This window comes from Mytilus galloprovincialis, chromosome 1 (assembly GCF_965363235.1).
Source record: "Mytilus galloprovincialis chromosome 1, xbMytGall1.hap1.1, whole genome shotgun sequence".
Taxonomy (NCBI): Eukaryota; Metazoa; Mollusca; class Bivalvia; order Mytilida; family Mytilidae; genus Mytilus; species Mytilus galloprovincialis.
The window spans coordinates 127,968,385-127,987,360 of NC_134838.1; the positions used below are offsets into that span (position 1 = coordinate 127,968,385).

At 32.7% G+C, this 18,976-nt stretch overlaps 1 protein-coding gene across 2 annotated transcripts in view; it reads right to left on the reverse strand.

Annotated features, from left to right (window-relative positions):
- Positions 1–465: 465 nt before the first annotated feature.
- Positions 466–18,976, reverse strand: part of LOC143058661 (putative 3',5'-cyclic phosphodiesterase pde-5) — a 74,936-nt gene continuing 56,425 nt past the window's right edge. The window contains exons 23-30 of one of the 2 annotated variants that reach the window (XM_076232125.1): positions 14,388–14,556; positions 13,889–14,044; positions 13,530–13,580; positions 12,380–12,501; positions 11,768–11,879; positions 6,667–6,747; positions 3,391–3,479; positions 466–2,941 (exon numbers count right to left, since the gene is read on the reverse strand). In XM_076232125.1, the coding sequence (XP_076088240.1) occupies positions 2,581–2,941; positions 3,391–3,479; positions 6,667–6,747; positions 11,768–11,879; positions 12,380–12,501; positions 13,530–13,580; positions 13,889–14,044; positions 14,388–14,556 (1,141 nt within the window). In that variant the 3' untranslated portion in view covers positions 466–2,580. Of the gene's footprint in view, positions 2,942–3,390; positions 3,480–6,666; positions 6,748–9,625; positions 9,738–11,767; positions 11,880–12,379; positions 12,502–13,529; positions 13,581–13,888; positions 14,045–14,387; positions 14,557–18,976 lie in introns of both variants that reach the window. The other variant, XM_076232130.1, reaches the window with a different exon arrangement.

Genomic DNA, 18,976 nt, shown 5'->3' on the forward strand with positions numbered 1-18,976 from the left:
TGGACACATTCAATGAGACAGAACACCAAGGATTATTACCTCCAAATGTTGAATTCAAAGCTGACAAAATTTAGGTTTCACTTTTCCTACATATCTAGTATCAATTTTCAACATAAAGGATTTGAAAGGATGTTTCATATACATGTATAACATTAATCCAGAAGAAGACCTTTCACTTGTTAAATTATCAATGGTTGAAAACATACTTATCTTTGACCTATAATGGTTTACCTTTTACAAATTGGGACTTGAATGGAGAGTTGTCTCATTGGTACTCATACCACAAATATTCTTATATCTAATACTGTTGGGAATAACTAATGCAGGCCAGCCATAGTCACTAATGGTCTCCTGGTAATATCAATCAATATCTGTATTAAATAAACTACTGTGCTATGTAAATTAACATAAAGTCTGTTTCTTTAGGTAAGAATTGTCAGTGAGATTGAAGTAAAAGAAACATACTATAAAATAATAATTTAATGAATAACAATATCACAATATCAATATTATCAATATATTATTCCTTTTGATCTACAATAAAATACTGTATAATATACATTGTACAAATATGTCCACTTAATACAACTGACCGGCTGGAGTACGGATATGAAAGCTATTACTGAATTAACTTTAACTGAGAGACAACTATCATATTTTATGTAAAACAACCAGTTTTTCTGTTACTAACACTAAAACATGTTAATGGAAATACCATGGAAACAAAATTTTGGCGGAATTTGTGAGAGCACTTATTAATATGGTCATATCAAATTATTGTAATTTTGAATTTTGATATTTTGGAATAAACCAAAATACATGTTGAAGAAATCTATCCCTGTGTGATGATGATTATCACTTAGATCTAATTTTAGCTTTTCCTGGAATAAAGTTTGGTTTAAATGATTTCTTCAGAACTTTTTACCAAGAAGATCAAAAGTGTGTTTATACGTACTTTAATAATTGTATGATTGAATTAAATAATATATTTTTAAGGAAATAATATCAAGTCTACACATAAAAACCTTACTATTATACAGTAATTATAAATAAACAATTCAAAGGAAATATATAAAAAATTAATCATATGATCAATATATCACTTATTTAAAAATTCAAAGTAAAGTTGAGTATTTTTTGCATTTCGAAGAAGCAAATAAAAACAAAGAGCAACAGACTCAATGAAAAAACAATAAACAATCTATTTCTTTACAGGATACCCAAAATGACTGTCTTTACATTATGTCTCCAAATATGAGCACAACTAAAAATGTCTAGGGCATACTTTTTTAAATGTTTAAGAATAAATAATGAACCAATATACAAGCTGCTCTTCTACCTAACATTCTAAAATTAAGCAAATTCCATAAAATAACACAATGCTTAAAATAGTTGAATTAACTATAATTATTGTAATTGTTTTCAAAATAAATGCACTGTTAAATTTTTAGAAAGTATTTCTGCTACTCATTAAAGAATAAAACTGATAAATGAGAATAAACAATATACCAGTATTTTTTTATACACTGAATTTTTTTCATAAATTTCTTAAAAAACCGTGGGAAAAGTCATAACATATGAATAACAAATGTGATTAGTGATCAATTAATAAAAAATGATTCTGTTTATATAAACTGAACACACACCTACATGTATTGTTTTTGGCATGACTGGATTATGTTGTTTGGAGATCTCTAACAATGCTATATATTACAATAATGTATAAATAATGCTACTTTTACACTAACTTACATACATGTGTGTACAATATGACAATACCGAAAATGCAAGTAACATACACAAAACCTCACTGTTGGTTTACACCAATGTATTCATGTCCACTGTGCACGAAAGGTAAAACTTCAATCTCTTCTTTTGATATTATTTTTTTTTATGAGAGAATTAAACTGTTGACAAGGCTTTAAATCAAGAAAGCCATAAACTTTCTTAATATATAAACATTGACTTTAAATCATAACTGTGACTTGATAATTTCAAAATAAGGATTTTTATCAAAAATGTGTTTTCATTATATTTTTTCTATCCTTTAATAAATGACCTTCCTTAATGAAATATAAAACAAGAATATGTGTCTCTATGCCCTGCCTGCACCATCATGTGCCAATCTTTAGTGAATGGTAAAATCTCCGTCAAAATCATAATGTGGCATAGAATTTGAAAACTTTGCCTCACAAGGAACAAGTGCCAAAAGTTACTAATTGATGGTAAATCAAAAACTTTATTCAGGAGAAGGTATTTATTTCACACTATCACATTTCTATGTTCAGTGAACCATGAAATAGGGCTCTCAAATTATTTTTTTAACATCATAATTGACATATGGACATAATAGTCTCAAGTTAATGCAACCACAACTTCATGATAGACCTTAACCAAAAACTTTAATCTGATACAAGACTGACAGACAGATGAATGGACCAGAAAACATTAGGCCCCTTCTTCTGAAGTTGGGGCATAAACAAATAAATATCACATGATGACTGTTGACCAGTACAATGGCACATACTATATATAGAACAGATGAATGAGCACTTTAGAACTGTAATAGCGGACGTTTTATCATGTGTTATCACGTTCAGTTAAATTATTATCGTTATCACTATGAACCAAAACAGATGATTCAGATCTTACGTCTGTGAGTAAGCTCCCTTTTTCCGATGGATTATCTATAGACTTATTTTTGTTTTCTTCCACCGATTCCATTTTACTTTCTTCTGTTTGTTCATCTTTGTTTTCTGCTTTAGCATCAAGTTTGTTTTGTTCATCTGAATCATCTTTCTCTGTTTGTTTATTTTTTTCTGAAGAGTCTTGAATGTTTTCACTAGTTTTATATTCCAATTGTTTGACGCACTGTTCCGGAGGAAGCTGATCTACAGTCAGTTTATTTTCGGCGAGGTATTTCCATTTTTTCAAATTAGACCTGGAAACAGATAATTAATATCAGTTTTGAACTCCATCAACATTATAAATATAAATTTTTAAACAGACAATGAGGAATTAGAAATCTTTAAAAAAAAATAGCAATCAGAAGTTTCTTCCTTAAATTTTTTTTTTTTATAATGGTTAATCTTATTCTTGTGTGTGTGTTTTTATCACATATTCAAGATTTTTGCTAGAATATACAGTCAATCTGTAAAATAGTACTTGAGAAAAGTGTGACTGAAGTATTTGTTGGACAAACGGAGAGACAGACTGGCAATGCAATATAGCCCCCATTTTTAGAGTGAGCTCAATTATAATTGAGGTAAATGCTTCATCTAGAAATACTAATGTTTCTATCTTGTATACTGTATCTGAAAAAGTCATTCCCATTGTAAAATTCATCAGCAATTGTTTCAGTTTGTTACGTTAACATAACAATGCACTTACACAGCACCATCCACCATAGGTTTGGTATTTGGTAAAACCTGAGCCATCAGTTCATAACAGGGCAAACAAATACCAACCAGGAACCCAACCTGTTAAAACAGAAATGTAAAAACATAAATCACTGTATATACAAGCAACTAATTGGAGAGAAATGGTCCTAACCATAAAAACTTAATGTTTATGAATGCATCTAATAAATGAGGTCAAGGTAACATGAACCCAGTCAAATGGACTGTCAATGATGTCTTTACACTAAATCCATTGAATGTGTACTGATTGATATTTCTAATTTTAGATAGATGATCTTTTTATTTTTATTTGTTATTAGTGGCTTTGAATTAGCTGTCAGTAACTGTGAGTACTCTCAGATCTGTACTTTATGTCTTTTTTGTTATTAGGGATGCATATATATTGTAAACCAACTAATTTTAACGAGCAATTTATTTTTGCGACTTTCAGAGTAGAAAAATAACGCAAATATATATAGTTCAGGAAAACTTAAAACTTTGTTTTTTCCTTAACTAATTACATCAAATGAATTTGAAAATCTTTAAATTAAATTGTAGTGAAGTTGGCTTGAAGGGCTCAACATGACATAATTATCTGGGAAAATAAGTTGTTTTACAGAACCCTGTCACGTCCACTCTGTGTATTTGTCAGTACCCTGTCAGGTCCACTCTGTGTATTTGTCAGTACCCTGTCACGTCCACTCTGTATATTTGTCAGTACCCTGTCAGGTCTTCTTTGTGTATTTGTCAGTACCCTGTCAGGTCCACTCTGTGTATTTGTCAGTACCCTGTCAGGTCCACTCTGTGTATTTGTCAGTACCCTGTCAGGTCCACTCTGTGTATTTGTCAGTACCCTGTCAGGTCCACTCTGTGTATTTGTCAGAACCCTGTCAGGTCCACTCTGTGTATTTGTCAGTACCCTGTCAGGTCCACTCTGTGTATTTGTCAGTACCCTGTCAGGTCCACTCTGTGTATTTGTCAGAACCCTGTCAGGTCCACTCTGTGTATTTGTCAGTACCCTGTCAGGTCCACTCTGTATATTTGTCAGTACCCTGTCAGGTCCACTCTGTGTATTTGTCAGTATCCTGTCAGGTCCACTCTGTGTATTTGTCAGTACCCTGTCAGGTCCACTCTGTGTACTTGTCAGAACCCTGTCAGGTCCACTCTGTGTATTTGTCAGTACCCTGTCAGGTCCACTCTGTGTATTTGTCAGTACCCTTTCATGTTTTTTTTGCTTAATATTGATCTGGTGAGTTTAGACCTTTTCAACTGATTTTGATAGTTTGTTTATATGTTGTGCTGTAACACCACTGTCCCAGGTTTAAAGAGGAGGGTTGATTGCTAACAAACATCTTTAACCTAGCCATATTCTTCATATGCCTGACAAAAGTCTGGAGTCTGTAGTTCAGTGGTTTTGTGCATCAAATATTGTTAATCTTATGTTTATAGGAACTTAGAATCACCTAACTATGAACACAACCAAGGATTTTGCTTATATTCTTATATCAATAACAGTAGTTCAGAGCTTTACAGTTGAGATAGATGACTCATGTTCCTGCATAAATGAAGCTTGAAGTTACAAATAGATTAAACTAAATAAAAATCTAAAATGTTGTCTATTAATAAAAAATTATCAATATGATTATGTCATTATTTCATTCAAAGGTTTTTGGCTTATCATAACTTTTTCTCTATCCAAAAATAAAAATGCAGTATAAATTTTATATGAAGTCTCAGAAATCAAAATTTACATCACTTCAAGAACCCCATACAAACAAAACAATAAAATAAAAATTACATACACCATATAGATAAATAATTAAAATGAAATATGTGAAAATGTTGATAAAAGTGACTGTGGATGTTATCAAAGATATGATGTTGTGACAAGTTTCTGCAATAGCACTCATCAGGTACACTCTAAACACAGTCTGGAAAGCCAGAAAACAATTATCAGAAAGCAAACACCAAAAACCAAATTAGAGTAAGAGAAATGTAATGTAAGCAAGTTTATAGTGTTAGAAGTTGATGGTTGACCATTAACTCAGGGGTTCCTTTGCTTATAGTGTTGTCAGTTGATGGTTGACCATTAACTCAGGGGTTCTTTTGTGTATAGTGTTAGAAGTTGATGGTTGACCATTAACTCAGGGGTTCTTTTGTGTATAGTGTAAGAAGTTGATGGTTGACCATTAACTCAGGGGTTCTTTTGTGTATAGTGTAAGAAGTTGATGGTTGACAATTTAATCAGGGGTTCATTGGTGTACAGTGTTAGAAGTTGATGGTTGACCATTAACTCAGGGGCTCTTTTGTTTATAGTGTTAGAAGTTGATGGTTGACCATTAACTCAGGGGTTCCTTTGCTTATAGTGTTGTCAGTTGATGGTTGACCATTAACTCAGGGGTTCTTTTGTGTATAGTGTTAGAAGTTGATGGTTGACCATTAACTCAGGGGTTCTTTTGTGTATAGTGTAAGAAGTTGATGGTTGACCATTAACTCAGGGGTTCTTTTGTGTATAGTGTAAGAAGTTGATGGTTGACCATTTAATCAGGGGTTCTTTTGTGTACAGTGTAAGAAGTTGATGGTTGACCATTAACTCAGGGGTTCTTTTGTTTATAGTGTTAGAAGTTGATGGTTGACCATTCACTCAGGGGTTCTTTTGTTTATAGTGTTGTCAGTTGATGGTTGACCATTCACTCAGGGGTTCTTTTGTTTATAGTGTTGTCAGTTGATGGTTGACCATTAACTCAGGGGTTCTTTTGTTTATAGTGTTGTCAGTTGATGGTTGACCATTAACTCAGGGGTTCTTTTGTTTATAGTGTTGTCAGTTGATGGTTGACCATTAACTCAGGGGTTCTTTTGTTTATAGTGTTGTCAGTTGATGGTTGACCATTAACTCAGGAGTTCTTTTGTTTATAGTGTTAGAAGTTGATGGTTGACCATTAACTCAGGGGTTCTTTTGTTGTCAGTTGAATTTAAGAGCTATATTCCTAAAAATCATGATACAGACCATATTCCTAGACATTAATGGGATTGAAAGGCACAAAATTAACGAACTCAACAGATACTCTGCTATACATGTATAACAAATTCACACTTTATTGTGTTTTCTGAGGATCTGTTTAATTATTTTTTAAAGGAAACTAAATACTCTAGAGGATTACAAATGGACAAGTCTTGTAAATATAAACTCTAGAGGATTACAAATGGACAAGTCTTGTAAATATAAATAATCATATTGTTGATATGCGTAAAACTTATAAGTGAATACCTCTAAGTGTGGAAGTTCGTCTTTTTTATCTCTGTCCATCATTGGCATAGGTGTCAATCCTTGAGATTTTTCTTCATCACCCTGTGTGTTAAAAGTGATTATATTCAAACTATCCCAAAATTTTATTCTTTGTAAATTCTTAAAATCTTTTCTTATATGTTAAAATTCAGATCACATCAAAATTCACAATAAGAATATTCTCATAATAATTCAAAATATTTTAATACATATAGGATATAATGCACATGTGATTTTATCTAATTATACACTTTAATATTTTGTTGAATTTTTTATGTTATGTTTTTTTATTATATCAAATCCAATAAAAAGAATAAAGAAATAAAATTTGGGAATTGGTGATCAGTTAATACAAATCTTGTGATAATTAGATGAATCACAGTGCTATAAATAGATACAGAAATATTATCTAATACAAAACAGTCATCAAACAGTCATTACCTCGTAAAAGGTAAACAAACTTCTGAATGAATTAAAAATAGAATAAAATATATTTATTTCTGTACCCATTTAAAAGTGTACCATATTAAATATGACTGATAATGACTGACGTTCACAACCTCATTATCCGGTAAATTACTAGCAAAACTACGATCCATACAAGGAATTGTTTGGTCACTCAATCGTTTCTCTTCATCACCCTAAAAGAATAGTTTTCATTCTATACCAGTTCTAATGTTATAACATATTTACGTGTATATCTCGTACTTGTTTATATATATACTAATATTCACACATGGCAAATGAATCAGTGAAACCGGTTTACATTCAAGAGTTATTATTTTTGCTTGAAATAAAACTAGTTGAATTTCATTAAAATATATATCAAGTGTAAATTAATTTATTTATTTTCAGATTATTATAGAATAAACATATGCTAGATATATATATATATATATATATATATATTACTCACTCCTCCATGTGAATAATGAAAGGGTGCTGTATACTCAATGAGTTAATACACACCTGAAGCCTGGGTTGCTCATTCCTAACAACCTGGTGCTCGATGACATTTTGATTATGTATAAATACAAACTTAAAGTCAGAACAGGAACTGCATATCACTAATACAAATCCTGATCCAGAGCTCCTTCATAATAAATTAACAACCTGGAGCTGTGAACCCCAAGATCAATATATATCCTGGAGTCATAACTCCTCAAAGATAACATCAATGATTTGGAACAGTATGTAAAGGTACCAATATTGTATATATACAACCAGGAGCCAGAACTCCTCAATGATAACATCAATGATTTGGAACAGTATGTAAAGGTACCAATATTGTATATATACAACCAGGAGCCAGAACTTCTCAATGATAACATCAATGATTTGGAACAGTATGTAAAGGTACCAATATTGTATATATACAACCAGGAGCCAGAACTCCTCAATGATAACATCAATGATTTGGAACAGTATGTAAAGGTACCAATATTGAAACAACCAGGAGCCAGAACTTCTCCATAAAAACATTATTTACTTGAAGCCTTATAACATACATACCTTGAGACTTAACTCTTGCATAAAAACATTAATGACTTGGAGCTTTATATCCCAGATTATGTATAACAAAATGCATGGCTGAGCACAGCCTGATACGACTGCAGAGGTCAAACCCTGAACAGTTGGGGCATATTTGGACACAATATTCAAGCTTGATACTGTCTGAATTTGAATTGTGATCAAATTTTTGACATAAATTAATATAGGTTTCTGACACAAAATAAATGTGGTCAAAGATCTTACAAATCTATTGCCCAATACTGTGCAATTGAAGATTTCTTCTTGAAACTTTTCAAAAGTTCAAAATATGAAAAATTTTGAAACAAAATATGATCCCAACCTTTTACCTGTGGTATTCACCATTGTGGTACAGTTTCAGAGAAATCGAAATACTTATACACAAGTTATTATCTTGAAACTAGAAAAATGCTAGTTATGGGCCCCATTTGGGCCCCTTATGCCTAAACGGTAGGGAACATCATCCCCAAAATCAATCCCCATTTTTCAGTTGTGGTATAGAACTTTCTAAAAAAATTCATAGAGATCCATTCACTTAAACTTAAGTTATTGTCCGGAAACCAATGTGTCTTCGTAGGACAATGCAGAACAAGACACAGATGCAGATGCAGACACGACATCGTACCATTATACGATCCCTAAAAATTGTTTTTATATACAAACCTGGAGCCAGAACTCCTCCATGATAACATTAACAACTTGGAGCTGTACATCCCACGGTTTATACATACCTGGAGCCAGAACTCCTCCATGATAACATTAACAACTTGGAGCTTTACATCCCACGGTTTATACATACCTGGAGCCAGAACTCCTCCATGATAACATTAACAACTTGGAGCTGTACATCCCACGGTTTATACATACCTGGAGCCAGAACTCCTCCATGATAACATTAACAACTTGGAGCTGTACATCCCACGGTTTATACATACCTGGAGCCAGAACTCCTCCATGATAACATTAACAACTTGGAGCTTTACATCCCACGGTTTATACATACCTGGAGCCAGAACTCCTCCATGATAACATTAACAACTTGGAGCTGTACATCCCACGGTTTATACATACCTGGAGCCAGAACTCCTCCATGATAACATTAACAACTTGGAGCTTTACATCCCACGGTTTATACATACCTGGAGCCAGAACTCCTCCATGATAACATTAACAACTTGGAGCTGTACATCCCACGGTTTATACATACCTGGAGCCAGAACTCCTCCATGATAACATTAACAACTTGGAGCTGTACATCCCACGGTTTATACATACCTGGAGCCAGAACTCCTCCATGATAACATTAACAACTTGGAGCTGTACATCCCACGGTTTATACATACCTGGAGCCAGAACTCCTCCATGATAACATTAACAACTTGGAGCTGTACATCCCACGGTTTATACATACCTGGAGCCAGAACTCCTCCATAATAACATTAACAACTTGGAGCTGTACATCCCACGGTTTATACATAGAGCAAAGATCACATGCAGTCATGCTAATAGCCATCAAAACATGCCTGGAAATACATATACTACATGAAGCAGAACAACATAATCAACATTCACGTTATCATACAGCTTTAAAGTCAGGTTTCAAGTCTGATTTCAAGACAGAAATCTTAGGAGCTAGGATCTCTATCTCATATGTGTTAGAGTAAAGTCACTAACCCTTAGCTTAGCACACCTACTTTTATCCCTTGTCCAATAACCAATAATGTAAACCAACTCATTTCTATCTTGTATGTGTCCCTGTCAGTTGGCTTTACACATCACTATCCCATGGCCAATTGTAGGTACAATGAACCGTAGTCCAGCTCATTTTTGCAAAGCCCTATCCTTACTAGTCCATCAGAAGGGAAAAAGGTGAATGTAATTTATAATATATGATCATTCAGAAAGTCCTAGGCTCAGATAGCATAAAGGTGAATAGATATAGGAAGATGTGATGTGAGTGCCAATGAGACAACTCTCCATCCAAATACAGAGGCGGATTTAGGGGGGGGGCAGGGGCCGGGCCCCCCTTTTTGGGAAAAAATTTGGTTGCTTATATAGGGAATCACTGAAGCGTGACTGGAGCGGGCCCCCTCTTAGGTCAGTCAGTGGGCCCCCACTGAAATAACAATTTATAAAAGTCAATGTACATCCTTCAACACAGAGCTTAATGGCTCACACCAAACAACAAGTTATAAAGGGCCCCAAAATTACTAGTGTATAATGTATGTACTGATATGAGATTATCCCCAAAGCCTTCTCCATTCTGTCAATGATAGTGCAGAAAATTCCAGAAAATAAGTCACAAAATCCTTATCCTTTCTTTCAATCATAATATTCAAAATGCCAGAAAATAGTCCCAAAATCCTAATCCTTATTATTCATTTTAGTGCTGAAAGGTGAATGAAATTAATGCCAGAAAATAGTCCACAAACCGCTATCCTTATTATGTTATTTATTATAGTGCTGAAGGGTAAATGCATGTACTGATCATGCTTGATAATAGTCCCATAAGCTTTAGATTTATAGTGCAAAAAGGGGGATACAGTACTTATATTTAATTGTCCCCCAAAAGCCTTAGGTTTGTTGCAGAGAGATGAATACAGGTACTGATAGATGTTTGTATCACCAATTTACTTTCAAGCATATTTCTCTTCTGAATGAGATATCTAGCTGTATAATAAAGCCATCTAACATAAGATATGATATGGAAACAACTTTTACAAAAAAAATGGGAAGGAAATATATACCTTTTCACTTTTTAATCAATAAAATGTTCAATTCCATATTACATCTTTCTATGGATTCATTCATTTTTGTGGGTACCAGTTTTCATGGATTAAGAAATTTTTAAATTTTTGTTGTATTTTTCATGAACCACTTGGTTCACCTCTAGCACCAAAATCCATGAAAATTAGTTCCCCACAAATAATAAGGAATGTACAGTACATATTAAACAGATCATAGGGTCAGATAGATAGTTTACAATTAATAAAGCAGAATACAATTGCTATACAATATATACAGTAGACAAGAAAACAAAATTGTCTGCAGTTGTCTCCCCTTTAACCAGACAATTTCTGTAGAACCTTATATCAAAAAGAATAAATTGTTTGTTGCCTAAAGTTTCTGATTCTGTTTGCTATCCATTGAATATATTTTTTTGAAGGAAGAAGTCTAGAAGTATATATATCATGCACATTCAAATAAAACAAACAGTTAAAACAGAAAGAAAAACAAGTGGAGATAATTTTGCTGTAATCTCATTCTGCTATAAACATTCTATAGACAATCAATAACAGTGGGCTCCTGTAGATTGTCACTTTCAAACTATTTAGTGAAAATTCTGCCTCACATTAACAGGAGGCAATGTGTATATTCATTCATCCTTAGTTTGAGGTAAGATAAAGAATCTAGGAAAAATATACAGCAATTCCACAATTAAACCCCAATCTCAAATTTTCGTGCCTGATGCTCTTAACCTGACCTCTGAACTTGATTACTACTATAGAAAGTTACTAACGACATCATTACATGCAAAATATTTCTTTTATACCTGCAGGTAAAATTCATCAAATATTGTGTGTACGGTCTGAAGTTGTACATCCCACGGCTTAGCACTAGCACAGAGATCACAAGCAGTAATAGTTACAGCTCGTAATAATCGTCTGTTATTAAATAAAACTTCATTTAATCAAAATGCAATATTATTTATCTTAAAAATACTATTTTCATAATATCAACTTTTTATATTACTTCATGAATATGCTCACGGTAAAAAAAAATGTTAATAAATTTTAACCTATGAAATTACAGTTACTTTGATGAACTGACAAAGCCATTTGTTCATTACATACAGAATTCATTGCACAATTTATTATGTCAGAAATAAAGTCCCCTATATAGACAACAGACCATGTGCTTCTAAAGGCAAATAAATGAACAGATACTAAATGTCCAGCAGCAAATATTTCACAAAGTTTCAGTTTATAACATGTTAATGTTGTAAGTCCGCCCCCTGAACCTACATTACCATCATATTTTCACCTGCCTAATCTTATCTTATCATCTATAACACAAAAACAAATAAGTTTTGAATTTCAGAAATATTCCATACTATTAAAGAAAACATAGTTCAATTGAGTTGTAGACAAGAGGTTATATTTACCTGTGTTCACTATCATCCCAGGAAAATTCGTTTTTATCAGAAACTTCCTGTAATCTTGCCCGGTTGCCAAAGAATAATGCTAAATCTGTTGCCAGAATACATTGCCTGATGTCACCTAAAATCTACAAGAGAATCAGGCCATTATTTTCAAATGCTTCTAAAAAACTTCAAATGTACATATTGAACAAGTGATTCTATAAAAATATGATGATTAGAAATGAACAAAATTAAATAATAGGTTATTTTTAGAAATAACTCTTTCCTGACAAACATAAGATGAACCTACAGAAAAACAGTGGCAGCAATATCAGTTACCTTTTTCATGTTGAAATTGACATCTTTTTTCAAGACCTTATATCTACCTTTTTTATAAAACTATTGATAAACTACATGTCAGAACATCAAAGATGGTTTTATTGTTGAAGTCAGCATGTTTGCCTCAAGAGGTTTTTTTCAGTTACTTGTGTTGATGGGCAGCTGTCTCATTGATGTTTGCCCAACAAATTCTTTCTTCTAAACTTCTCAATAAATGAAAAATATTTCCTGGCTTCAACTGTATATTATTTTTAATAAAATAACACAGTACAGTATATATAATGGTCTTACATGATCACCCTGTATCAGCATCATTAAAGATCCATTGCTTTTTATTACTTGAGAGGTATTTCATGAAATTCTTTTTCTTTATACTATAATCAATTTGTTTTTTTTTAATATAATTAATCATTAAGGAAATATTCAATTTCATGTTAAAGTATAGGGACCCTTTATAAGATCTCTCATTTAACTTTTAAACAAGAATGTGTCCAAAGTACACGGATGCCCCACTCTCACTATCATTTTCCATGTTCAATGGAATGTGAAATTGGGTAAAAAATCTAATTTGGCATTAAAATTAGAAAGATTATACAATAGGAAACATGTGTACAAAGTTTCAAGATGATTGGACTTCAACTTCATCAAAAACTACCTTGACAAAAAACTGTAACCTGAAGCGGGACAGACAGATAAACGAACGAACGGACAACGAAAGAACAGACGGACGCATAGACCAGAAAACATAATGCCCCTCCACTATCGTAGGTGGGGCATAAAACAATGTTCAACTGACATTATATATAAATACAAAATATGAAGGTAAGAAACATACCTGCTTGTACTGATCAGAAGTCAGGTGCTTAAAAATATTGTGTCCCTCGTTCTGAAAAATAAGTAATCATTGATGATGCATTATAGATTGTTTATTGCTTAATGTCCAGTGGCAAATATTTTATGCATTTTAAGATTCAATGCTATTGGAGATAAAAAAAAAATCTAATTTTTCCCATCAGAATTAAGTATGCTAAAAAAAAAACCTTTTATAAAACATCTTAACATAAAATTCTTTTCACAATAAGATGGAGCTGATTCTGTTTTAGCAGACATTCAATTATCACCAAGTTTATTTTAATGTGTAATATGAAGTCTGTTAATATAAATTATTTGAATACTTAAATTGTGTTTTAATACCTGAAGGATTGTAACGGTGTGATTAAAATGATGGTGTTCCATCGTTGAGGTAGAGTAGATAGCTGCAAGAGGGGAAGCACTTTTTACCATGAAAGCATTCGTCTTACCACGATGGTCTAAATCATGGCACAAACATGCTACATACAGTGCTAAACACTGAAATAAAAAATAATAAGTTTAATCAAATTCATATAAAAGTTAAATCACATATATCTAAAACATGAGGTACAATTACATAGACAGAACCTAAAAGTGTCACACATATTTCATCACAGTCAATATATGAAGTCATTTTGTTAACAGAACTGGAGTTATAAGTGGATAAACATTTGATGAACAATTGGTAAGCATATCCTCTAATTTTCTATGGGAAGTTAAAACCGAAAAAAAAGCTTTAAACAGGTACCAGTATATAAAATTTTGGAGGGTATATTTTAAGCTGAAAATCTTAAATTCTATATACAAAATGTATATTTATGTATTTTTGCTACAAACTTACTTCTACTGGAGAGAAACTGTGTTTTGTTGTCTTGATTACAGTGTACACAGCATGGGCCACAGAGAAAGCATGCGCCCAGTTGTGGTACGGAACATTGCGGTAGTTCTTCTTGACTGTCATAGTGAAACGTATCATATCATCCAGGTCATATCTGAAACAAAACAAATCCCTACTCTCATAAAGTATGCTGTTAAGATTAAGATCAGGGTTATCTTAAATATAAAGTATGCTGTAAAGGTTAAGATCTAGGTCATCAAAGTCTTAAGTATAAAGTATGCTGTAAAGGTTAAGATCTAGGTCATCAAAGTCTTAAATATAAAGTATGCTGTAAAGGTTAAGATCTAGGTCATCAAAGTCTTAAATATAAAGTATGCTGTAAAGGTTAAGATCTAGGTCATCAAAGTCTTAAATATAAAGTATGCTGTAAAGGTTAAGATCTAGGTCATCACAATCTTAAATATAAAGTATGCTGTAAAGGTTAAGATCTAGGTCATCAAAGTCTTAAATATAAAGTATGCTGTAAAGGTTAAAATCTAGGTCATCAAGGTCTTAAATATAAAGTATGCTGTAAAAAACACATATAAATCAATCTTTATGAAGTGGTTTAAGTTTCTTGCAGCATGACTGAACAAGATCAGGAAAGCTTAACCTACAAATTGATTTACTACTTTAACAAATCAAGGATCCAGATCTTGTAAAATGATAACTCAATGATGGATTGTTGTTTAAAATCCAGTGGTAAATATTACATGTATATTAGACAGAGAAAATATTAATGTGATATGAATCCTGCTTTCCACTAGACCAATATGGTGATATTTCATGTGCTAGTTTACAATGTCATAGTCAGCCGGAAGACGTGTAGCTAAACACAAATTGAATATGTGGCATAGTATAACTTGTTTGTTTGTTTAGTTCGACTATGAAAAAGATTAAATGTGTTCGACATTGAAAAAGATGAAATGGTATGTCCTTTTGAGTATGCTGCAAATAATTTTACGTTAACATTTTGACTTGATTTTGGGAGCACAGGAAAGCATGCACTAGCTATTTGGCTGTTATACAATAAGAGAAAGCTACACTAGGTTTCTTACAACGTGTATAATATAGTAAAATGGTATTGAGTTTTTGAAACAATATCTTTTCATTTCTTTTTTAATTAGGTTTATATGAATATTTATTAATTATATACCGGTAAGTTCAAAGGTTATTTGATTTCTTGCTAATCCGGGGACATTCTGTAAAAATAAAATCTACTAATTGTCCATAAAATCCGTTTAGTAAATGATTCAACAAATAAAGTATAAAGCTGTTACAGTGTAGGAATATATTCAAAGCAGTGAAAAGGTAGAAAAATATTAAAAAATTAAATAAATTTTCCTGATTTGAGTGATTTCTACACTTACACAGAATTTTATCCATGACATTCATGTAATCAATCAGTCAAACATTCAAAACTTTGTAAAGTAACTGTTTGGACTGCTTATACATACAAAACACAACTTGACCAAAAGTATTTAATAAATGATACCATTTAGAATAACAATTAATATGGGTATGTTAAATAGTTAAAGTCACAGCAAATCACATTAATACTCAGCAAAACCAGACAACAACATGACCAAACAATCAACTATACTGTGGCATTGGAGGATAACAACATAACAAAACAGTCAACTATACTGTGGCATTGGAGGATAACAACATAACAAAACAGTCAACTATACTGTGGCATTGGAGGATAACAACATGACAAAACAGTCAACTATACTGTGGCATTGGAGGGTAACAACATGACAAAACAGTCAACTATACTGTGGCATTGGAGGGCAACAACATGACAAAACAGTCAACTATACTGTGGCATTGGAGGGCAACAACATGACAAAACAGTCACGATACTGTGGCATTGGAGGATAACAACATGACAAAACAGTCAACTATACTGTGGCATTGGAGGGTAACAGCATGACAAAACAGTCAACTATACTGTGGCATTGGAGGATAACAACATGACAAAACAGTCAACTATACCGTGGCATTGGAGGGCAACAACATGACAAAACAGTCAACTATACTGTGGCATTGGAGGGCAACAACATGACAAAACAGTCAACTATACTGTGGCATTGGAGGGCAACAACATGACAAAACAGTCCACTATACTGTGGCATTGGAGAGTAAAACAACATGACAAAACAGTCAACTATACTGTGGCATTGGAGGGTAACAACATGACAAAACAGTCAACTATACTGAGGCATTGGAGGGTAACAACATGACAAAACAGTCAACTATACTGTGGCATTGGAGGATAACAACATGACAAAACAGTCAACTATACTGTGGCATTGGAGGATCACAACATGACAAAACAGTCAACTATACTGTGGCATTGGAGGGCAACAACATGACAAAACAGTCAACGAAACTGTGGCATTGGAGAGTAAAACAACATGACAAAACAGTCAACTATACTGGGGCATTGGAGGATAACAACATGACAAAACAGTCAACTATACTGGGGCATTGGAGGATAACAACATGACAAAACAGTCAACTATACTGTGGCATTGGAGGATAACAACATGACAAAACAGTCAACTATACTGTGGCATTGGAGGGTAACAACATGACAAAACAGTCAACTATACTGTGGCATTGGAGGGCAACAACATGACAAAACAGTCAACGAAACTGTGGCATTGGAGAGTAAAACAACATGACAAAACAGTCATCTATACTGTGGCATTGGAGGGTAACAACATGACAAAACAGTCAACTATACTGTGGCATTGGAGGGTAACAACATGAAAAAACAGTGAAATATAATGTTGCACTTGAGGGCAACAACATGACAACTATAATGTGGCATTTGAGAGTAACATCATTAAGTAGTTAACTATTATATGGCACATGAGGGCAACAAAATGACAAAACAGTTAACTATGATGTGGCATTGGAGGGTAACAACATGACCAAACAGTCACTTTTAATGTGGCATTGGAGGGTAACAACATGACAAAGCAGTCATTTTTAATGTGGCACTTGAGGTCAACAACATGACAAAGCAGTCATTTTTAATGTGGCACTTGAGGTCAACAACATGACAACTATAATGTAGTATTTGAGGGTAACAACATGACAAACTAATTAACTTGAAAGTGGCATTGAAGATTAACAACATTACAAAACAGTCAACTTTAATATGGCATGGTATGGTTACAACATGACAAAACAGTCAACTTTAATGTAGCATTGGAGGGTAACAATTGACCAAACAATCAACTATAATATGACATTGGAGGGTTACAATATGACCAAAATATGATCAAACATTTAACTTTGATGTGGCATTGAAGATTAACAACATAGCAAAACAGTCAACTATAATGTGGCAAGGGAGGATTACATTATGACCTAAAAAGTAAAATCACAATAATAACTGAACTCGGAGGAAAATTCAATACACAGAATCCTTAATCAAATGGCAAAATCAAATGATAAAACACATCAAAAGAATGGACAACAACTGTGTGATATTCCTGGAACAGGCATTTTCAAATGTGAAAAACAGTTAACTATAATGTGCCATTGGAAAGTAATATTGCCAATTATTTAATTATAAGTGACACAGAGAAAGTTTTCTCATGGCATGTGATCTATAAAACCCTACAGGGAGAGACTTTTAAACTGTGAGATGTTTTGATTTAGAATTTTGGCAAATCTAGAGCTATTCTTATCATAAACATGAGGCCACATGTTGCATTTACCCAATCCTAAATTAATCTTAAATCCACTGTTGGCATCAAGGTTTTAATTCCATGCTATTAAAGTGATATATATAATCTATTTACACTTTCTCATGGAATATTTAATATTTTATCTCGTAGATTTTTGTCCATTAAATATGCAGCTAGCCTATAGTTTTTACATAGATACTGATAGCAGCTACGTAGCCGCTATGTAGCTGCTACGATATTGAACCTGACCCAGTTAATTCAACAATATTACCACTATAACAGGAAGTGTTTTTCAATCTTAACCTTGCCCTCGTTAAATATTGTTCAAACAAATATCTATTACTTCCTTTTGCATTGTGTTCAATTGTCAAAGAGTTATCACCCTTTTAAGACTGCATATATATGTTAACACATTATTTACAAAAATACACTAAACTGTTTTCAAATAATTTCCCACCATATAACTCTGGTTTTAATGTATAAAAAATCTACTATATTTAGTGGATGAATAACATAATCAACTAGGAGATTTGGGAGAATCTATATAATATATAATAGCTCTGAATATATATAAAGGAAAGTTTAGAAAGTATAACATCTTACAACCCTCATTACATGTCTTTATCCTCTAGATATCTGCTTTGATAAACTTATTGGGTTACTGTCACACTGATGTATAACAATCTTTTTTATTCATATTTTGGAAAAGGAAAGTGTTATAGTTTTACAAACTATTCTGCATTATTTCTGCCTTTATATTTGCAATTAATTATTTTTGAGCTGAAAAAGAATAAAACTAATATATAGGGAAATGTTTTCAACATTTTCAATTCAATTGGGCAAGCT